Below are 8773 nucleotides of genomic sequence, written 5' to 3'. Positions count from 1 at the left end.
TGTCTGCCACATATGCCTAATTTGCGAGGCATAACTGGCCCACCACTTCGTGAATGTGCACACAAATTATCAGACATGACATTGACCCACCATGCAAATTGAGAGTTCAGACAAATTTCAAACAAAGCAGAATGATAGACTGATAGTAAATCAGTAATTATATTCCATATCAGTGGCAATAAAATGCCAACACCACCACACTAACGGACAGAGATCCAGTCCGGTTTCTCTTTTGTTCAGTCTGATCCAGTTTTCGTCCACTTTAACATGTTGTAGTATATGAGAAATTTTTTTTAAAGGCGGAATCGTGAATAGTTACTTACGGAACCAGTCGCGACCGTCTAAAAGTGTTTTAAACGGTCCGGATGTTAATGAAACTTTTCAACTCCGTTCTGAAAAAGTTTCATTTAAATTCAAACCGTCAAAAGCCAAAACAAATGGCCGAGATTGAGCGGAGCCATGAGTAACTTCTTCACGGCTCTACCGTGAATAAGTTTCTCTCGTACTATATATATGTACTTCTCGTATCACCAACTTGGATCAATATTTGCATTATTCTTGCCACCTTCAGTAGATACGTTCAAACATGCTAGGCCACACAATGCAAGTCCAGTCCTGCAATATTATCCAGCCAATATCTGCGGCGTCGCCGGCAAAATCGTCACTGCCGGCGAACAGAGTTTCTTTACCGGTTAAAACTCCGCGAGCAATCTCGATCACCGCTCCAAGTGACCTAGTTTCAACCACGGACGTTATAGACGACTCAACGGCTGCGTTCCGAGACTATCAATCTCTCTGGGTGTCGCAGCGCTCGGAGACGGCCGCTCCGGTCACCCTCCGTGTCGTTGACGGTGCGGTACCGGCGGAGTTCCCATCTGGAACGTACTATCTCACCGGACCGGGGCTCTTTTCCGACGATCACGGGTCCACGGTGCACCCTCTGGACGGTCATGGGTACTTGAGAACATTCACAATTGATGGGGCCAAGGGAGAGGTCAAGTTCATGGCTAGGTACTAGCTAGTGATCAATGTTCCTAGCTAATTAAGGGCTTGTTCGTTTAAGGGACTCAAAATCTCTGCGCACAGTCCTCAATAATTTTTTTTTATTTTTCTATCTTCACTCATTACACTTTAAAATTTCTCTCAAAACTCAAACCAAATGGGGTAATGATCGAATAACTCTACCAATTGGTCTAAAAAATTCTCCTAGAATTCAAAGAAAAAAAAATACACTTACTTGGATAACAAAAAAAATTTAATTGTTATTTTTTTATCAGCAATTTTTTTTTTTTATAAATCTTTGAAAAAGATTACAAAAATTTAACAGATCACGGGTATACCAACGAAACGCCACTCGAGAACTAGATCCAAAGGAAGACAATGAGCTAACCAAAATACCATAGAGAAAAACAAAACCGAGACAAAATTTTAATTGTCATTGCCCACCAGTTCAAATTCTAAGAGGGTTAATTTCTTCGTCTTTTTATGTTCGAAAATTCAGAATTGATAGCCACCCGCCACCCAAAACTTTGGGAAAAGATGTCACTTTATACTATTGTAGCACTATTAATATTCGCGAAGTTTATTTATCCACCGTCATAATTTTTGGAAGTTAGATATATACATAATGTTACTTTATTAATTTTTTTTTTTATTGAATATGCACTCATCACCACCTATTAAATTCCTCTAGGTACATAGAGACGGAGGCTCAGGTGGAGGAGAGGGACCCGGAAACCGGGCGGTGGCGGTTCACCCACCGGGGACCGTTTTCGGTGTTGAAAGGTGGCAAGATGGTTGGGAACACTAAAGTGATGAAGAATGTTGCAAATACTAGTGTGGTGAGGTGGGGAGGGCGGCTGTTTTGCTTGTGGGAAGGCGGAGAGCCTTACGAAATTGAGTCAAGGACGTTGGAGACTGTTGGGAAGGTCGACGTGATCAACGGCGGCGGCGATCAATCGGCATCCGGCGGAGGGCTCAAGGCAGACGTCTGGGATGTGGCTGCAGCAATGTTGAAGCCAATCTTGTATGGTACGTATATATACGCATGAAATAATGAATTGGAATACTCCAATATCTTTCTTGACAACGGACGTGATACCAATAAGTACCTTTTCGATAATTCAGGTGTCCGGATCAGCTTATAAATATCAATAATTCGTATTACCTTGACAATCGACAATTAAACTAGAAATATCGATAGTATTTTATATTTGCATCTAATATTTTTTTGATACATATATAATTTAACTTGATCACAGGAGTGTTTAGCATGCCTCCGAAACGATTCTTATCCCATTACAAGATCGATGCTCGTAGGAATAGACTCATGATCTTGTCATGCAATGCAGAGGACATGTTGCTCCCTCGCAGTCATTTTACCTTCTACGGTATGTACATACTAATTATGTTCAGAAAAAAAAAAAAAAAAAACTAGAAAGTTGTTTCTCACTCGATATATAATTAATTTTCATATATATATATATATATATATCCTGTGTTATTTGCAGAATTTGATACAAATTTCAAGTTGGTTCAAAGGAGGGAATTCACTATTCCAGAGCACCTAATGATCCATGACTGGGCATTCACCGATTCTCACTACATACTATTTGGCAATCGCATTAAGCTTGATATTACTGGTAATTAAAGGCATTTATAAAACCCAAAAAGGGGAAAAGAAAATACATATATACTCCCTCCGTCCCGATTTAATTGTCATTTTTGGAAGCCCGTGTCGTTTTTCAAAATTTATAATGTTTTACATGATTCGGAAAATATTGTATTTTATAGAACTAATCGAGATCTATATATCAAACAAGATCTATATTGGATATAAAATTTATTGCCAATTTAAAAATATAACTAATTTTTTATCCGGTTAGAATAAAACTATAGACAATTAAATTGGGACAGAGGGAGTATAGGTCTTGAATCTTGATCATCCAACAAAAAGTTGTTCTGCTAAATAAGCCGGCTTATTTTTTTGTCCTTATTGAATTTTTTTTCGCATTTAGTTTTTGTCAATTTTTTGGGGATTATTGCTTCTTCATGATAAGAGGAATCTAAAAAGTAAAAAACTACGATCGAAACCTCTTTTTTTTTTTTTTTAAATGAAAAAATTGACTTATTAGCTTATTTTTGTCTTTATTCAAAAAAATTCGGTTTTGATTGTAATTTTTTACTTTTTAAATTTCTTTCGTCATGACGAAGCAATAATCCCCAAAAAATTGACAAAAATATAAAAAATGCAAAAAAAATAAAATAAATAAAGACAAAAAAATAAGCAAGTGGCTTGTTTAGCCAAACAAACCAAGCAGCTTGAATTAAGTGTTCTTTTTTTTTTTTTGGGTTTTTGAAAAAGTGCAGGGTCAATGGCAGCAGTGTGCGGGTTATCTCCCATGATATCGGCGCTAACAGTGAACCCTAGCAAGCCTACTTCTCCCATATACTTGCTCCCTCGATTTCCTGGAGCTCCTGTCGATCATGATCATCATGATCAGTCGAACCGTAACGAGATCAGAGATTGGAGAGTACCCATTGAAGCTCCCTCCCAGATGTGGGCACTACACATTGGTAATGCTTTTGAAGAGACGACTAGGGATCATGAGAATGGGAATTCTTCTTCTCAGATTCAAATTCAAGCCAGTGGCTGCTCTTACCGCTGGTTCAACTTCCAGAAATTATTCGGTACGTGATGATTCAACTTCTAAATTAATTAGCACCATATGATACGATATTTTCCAGTATATATTTCGTGTTCTATAGCAAGTCGATCGGTTAGCGGACTAAAACGAGTGGACAACTTGTTACGCTTAATAAGGCCTTGTTCCAATAAGACTTTTAGGACTTTTTTGGGTGTTGTTCTTATTCAAAAAAAAATCGCGTTTTTTAGTTTTGCGCCTCACTTTTTTACTTTTCCAAAAATGAACAAAATTCTAATAATGATGGGGAGTTTGAGAACGATATAATTTGGATTCCCAGTGAAAGTGTCTATGGTGATTCCGAAAACGTTAAAAATGAAATTCAAAAATTGTTCCAAAAAAGACTAATGAAACCTGATTCTACACAAAATTCCCTCAAGAATTTTGCATATATATATTTTTTGGATTATTAAAAAATCTTTATATTCTACTGGGCGGACCATAAAACATCTCCAAAATTTGTGTTCGCAACAGAGGAATTTGAAATTTTCCATAAATATACAAATTTCTTTTTAATATTTATGATGCCAGAGTTTTAAAAAACGAGCAATGAAACGCGAGACGAATCGAAAAAGTAAAAAAGTGAGATCCAAAACTAACAAATGCGAAAAAATTCAAATAAGGACAAATCCAAAAAAAAAAAAAAGAGTAGAAAAAGTGGAAAAAAATTGTTAATGGAACGGGATCTAAGTAGACAAATTGGAGGAAGAAAAACATTTAGGGTCAAAAAAATATATTAATTAGAGGAAACAAAACACCTAAAGGCATGTTAAGCATGTAGTTGTAGGTAAAATATATACAAGGCAAAAGGGGTCCTATTATCATTTTTTTAACACTTTCGTAATGTGAAATTTTTCTTGCTTTGTTATGCACAGGATATGACTGGCAAAGTGGCAAACTTGACCCAGCCATGATGAATCTAAACCAAGGGAAAGAGAAGTTACTGCCTCACCTTGTCCAGGTTCTCTCTCTCTCTCTCTCTCATGAATCAGATTCGTCTACATTAATTAAGTACATTTGCTAATTACTAATATGCCCAAACAATGTCCACTGCAGGTGTCAATCAACTTGGATTCAAACGGGAATTGTGAAAACTGTACAGTGAAGCCATTGAATCAATGGAGCAAAGCTGCAGATTTTCCCGTGATAAATCACGAATTCTCCGGCAAACGAAACATGTTCACTTACGCGGCAACTTCGTCCGGTTCTCGACAAGCTCTGCCTCATTTTCCGTTCGATACGGTGGTGAAGTTGAACACTCTGGACAAGTCCACCCGCACATGGTCGGTCGGTACTCGGCGGTTCGTTGGGGAGCCCATTTTTGTTCCCGGTTCGGGTACGCAAGAAGATGATGGTTACATTCTGGTGGTGGAGGTGAGCAATCTATTTGTACTGTCAAATGTATGAGATTAAAATATATATAACGTGCTTTCAGTCGTTCAATACGCGTGAAGCGCGAGACGTTATTTACTTGTACTAATAATAAGTAATACTAACATCCTTTCTATTGAGTTTCTTTGCAGTACGCAGTGGCAACACGAAGATGCTACCTCGTTATTTTGGATTCGAAGCGGATCGGAGAAGCTGATGCACTCGCTGCAAGACTCGAAGTCCCGAAGAATCTGAATTTCCCCCTTGGTTTTCATGGCTTTTGGGCCCCCTCCTAGATCTGTATTTACCAATTAAGAAAACAAAAAAAAGAAGTAAATTTCAGAGATGCGTTTTGTGAATGGAATGAAAAAAAGGTAGTGAATTATTAATGGAGTTCATTTGTACAATTAAAATTGAATGAGAATAATGTAATTTAAAGTTGTGAGTGCTATCGATTGTATGCGTACGTACAACTCCACTTGCAACCTGATTGGGATTTTATACTATAAAATTTCAAGTTACTTAATTTGTTCTTTTCCTTTTCTTTTTTGTTCTCTTTTTTTTTTTTAAAACAAAGATAGTACTCAAACATTTTTTGGTTCAACAATCGTAAGAGATAATCATTTAATTTTCTTAATCATAAGACCTATGATTTTTGTATGGACGTACGTACCTACAAAAACAAGACTTAATAAGGGCCTGTTTGATAAAACTGAAAACTAAAATTGAATGCTTAAAAATTAAGTATTGAATACTGAAATTTTTAAGCTGAAAAACTGTTTGGTAAACATATTAAGTACTGAATTAAAAAATAAATTAATTAATTTTAGTTTCGATTCTCTCTTAATTTACTAATGATCACAACATACTTACAATAATAGTGGAATGGTGATTGTGATGGTGGTGGTGGTGGTGTGTTGGTGGTGATGGAGTGGTGGCAGCAGCGGTGGCGGTGGTGTTGGAGTGTTGGCAATAGTGGTGGTGGAGTGATGGTGACGTAACGGTGGCAATGAGTGATGGTGGCGGTGGAGTGATGGTGTAATGGTGCAGTGAGTGGTGTTGGTGGAGTGATGGTTATGCAATGGTGGCATTGTGGTGGTGGCGGCGACGACGACGGTGTGGTAGTGGTGATGATGGAGTGATAGGGGAGTGGTGGTGTTGGTGGTGGTGGAGGAGTGGTGGTGGTGATGATGATGGAGGCAAAGTGGTGGTGGTGGTGGTGGTGGAGGTAGTATGGTGATTAGATGCAAGCACACAAGAATTCAGCTAAAATTAAGTAGCTCGATCTTCAACTTTTTAGCCTACATTTTAAATAGCACTTAATTTGTGAAACAATGTATAATGTCGTTATTAAACCTACTGAATCACTTATTACTTAATTAATTCAATTTTTAGTACTGAATTTAGGTTATCAAATAGGCCCTAAGTATATCACTTATCTTGAGACACCTATGCTGCTATGCATATAATATAGTATTGCACAAAAAAGAATTCGTGGCAAATAAGAACCCCTAGTAATAATAGGGAAAGTCTATTAAGTAGCTCTTCAACTTTTTAGCCTACATTTTTAAGTAGCACTTAATTTGTAAAGCAATGTATAATGTCGTTATTAAACCTACTGAATCACTTATTACTTAATTAATTCAATTTTAAGTGCTGAATTTTAGGTCATCAAACATGCCCTAAGTATATCACTTATCTTGAGACACCTATGCTGCTATGCATATATTATAGTATTGCACAAAAAAGAATTCGTGGCAAATAAGAACCCCTAGTAATAATAGGGAAAGTCTATTCGCATTAATTTTTACAACCGAACTTACAACCAATTTATCACGTCAGAGTATAAGCTCTATCATTTTGATGATCGGAAACATTCATCTCATAAAACGCATTGAAAACATTAGTCCTATATACTTATTTATTTGATTTAGATAAATGCATGATGAGAACATACTTATTTGATGTGTGGGTTAGCTTGTTTTTTGATCTGGTCATGTATTTGTTGACATTATATAAACATATTTGTGTATTCTAATTATTTTCAAAGTGCTCTACAATGTGAAAGTTTTTTATCATCAAAATGATGGAGCCTATATGCTAATGTGGTCAGTGGCGGACTTATAATTTGTGTTTAGCTGGGATTCGAATCATGTGTATTTTCATGATAATTTTAGAATTTTTTATCCCATACGCACATAGAAATTTAAAAAAAAAAATTCACTAAAGCGACTTGCTGGAGCCAACTCCATACATTTTTTTCCCTTAATTAACCTAAATATTAGTATAATAGGCGAGAATATTTGGAGTTTACATATAGAAATCTTAGGATAAATTTTTCACTCAAGGGACTTACAGGGACCAATTACATACTAGTACAATTTTTCTTAATTAAACTTAAGTGAAATATTTGAAGTTGTGTAGGGGCCCAAGTCTCTCCTACTTGCTTGGGACCACCCATGGATGTGATTAAGGAAAAAAATAAATAATTTGGCTTTTTTAGGAAAGGGTTTTGTTAATGTGTGTCTCTAAGGCACATGATAATGTTCATTAAATGAGGTCAATTAATTTCCACTATTATAGAAAGTAGTTGAAATGTTGGATGAAGAGTAAAAAAAAAATTGGAGACAAAAATACCCCTTAATTTTTCCCTCCACTCTATTTTTTTTGTGTTCCATCCTTCTTTATTTATTTATTTAACTGGGATAAACAAATTCAATATTTTTACAACAAATTTAACCCAAAATTACCGGAGACATTGAAGAATCATGGGAAAGCGAATCCAAGAGTGTAAAAAAGCAAATATCAATTGAAAGAACGTGTTTGTACGTTGGTGCACATGTAGTGCTTGTTCTCCTTGGTGTTTTTTTTTTAATACTTTTGAACGTTTAGATGTTGAAAAATCCTAACTCCTCTAGATTTAAAGATTTGCTATGTTTTAATTTCAATCAACGATTCAACAAGCAAAACCAATTGAAAAATCCTAACTCCTTTAGGTTTAAAGATTTGCTATGTTTTAATTTCAATCAACGTTCACCAAGCGATAAACAAAATCAATCTCACAAACGGAAAGCAAATAAATAACAAACACCAAAATATACATGAAAAACCCAAAACGGGAAAAAACTACGGAAAGGAATCAAACACTACTAAACATGAGGTTACAAGAACTCTTGCAATAAGTTTGAACTCCACAAACCTAAATCTAGACGCTCTTGCCGAATTCACGTACACCTCTCTGAATGCTTGACTGTCGCTGCCTTGAATCCACAAGCCTTTCTTTTGCCTTCCAGAAATCCACCGGAGGACTTGAACTTGCCTAGGAATCCTCCTTAGGGCTTTTATCAAATAAGTTGAAGAAAACGTTGAAACCTCTTGAAGATGTCTTGTACACTCAATGATCCATCGATCCCATTGTACTCCAAGATTCAAAAGAGTAAAAACCCTCCTTTTCAATATCCCTCACAAAATGATACGAAGTTGCTGAGTATATGTATATGCCGTCCAACCCCTTAAAAGCAATCCTTAGAGACTTGGCTAAATATATATTGTGCAAGAGGTTGTTGTGAAGATGTCATATACCGAGAAATCAACTTCCTTGATTTTTCTTTCCTTGATTGCCTTGATCTTCTTTGATTTTCTTCCACCTAAAAATTCAATCTCTCAATTACACAATTTTGATTTCCTTCCACTTCCTA

At 36.2% G+C, this 8773-nt stretch overlaps 1 protein-coding gene across 1 annotated transcript; it reads left to right on the top strand.

Moving 5' to 3' along the window:
* The first annotated feature begins 568 nt into the window (after window positions 1–568).
* Window positions 569–5376, top strand: LOC131331772 (carotenoid cleavage dioxygenase 7, chloroplastic). Its single transcript, XM_058365686.1, has 8 exons — window positions 569–1011; window positions 1694–2031; window positions 2262–2390; window positions 2511–2642; window positions 3370–3690; window positions 4580–4665; window positions 4761–5078; window positions 5228–5376. Exons 1-8 carry the CDS (start codon window positions 587–589, stop codon window positions 5369–5371), a joined length of 1893 nt encoding a protein of 630 aa, XP_058221669.1. The 5' UTR covers window positions 569–586; the 3' UTR covers window positions 5372–5376.
* The last annotated feature ends 3397 nt before the right edge of the window (window positions 5377–8773 follow it).

The sequence above is a fragment of the Rhododendron vialii genome, chromosome 7a, assembly GCF_030253575.1.
Source record: "Rhododendron vialii isolate Sample 1 chromosome 7a, ASM3025357v1".
In the NCBI taxonomy this organism is placed as follows: Eukaryota; Viridiplantae; Streptophyta; class Magnoliopsida; order Ericales; family Ericaceae; genus Rhododendron; species Rhododendron vialii.
The sequence above is the reverse complement of the archived record's forward strand: the minus strand, read 5'-3'. Positions and strand labels throughout refer to the sequence as shown.

Excerpts from the sequence above, each read along its gene's own strand:
- LOC131331772 (XM_058365686.1), top strand. The coding sequence starts at position 587 with ATGCTAGGCCACACAATGCAAGTCCAGTCCTGCAATATTATCCAGCCA. Across the intron at positions 3,691-4,579 it reads CAACTTCCAGAAATTATTCG|GATATGACTGGCAAAGTGGC; the intron begins GTACGTGATGAT and ends TGTTATGCACAG. Across the intron at positions 4,666-4,760 it reads TACTGCCTCACCTTGTCCAG|GTGTCAATCAACTTGGATTC; the intron begins GTTCTCTCTCTC and ends TGTCCACTGCAG.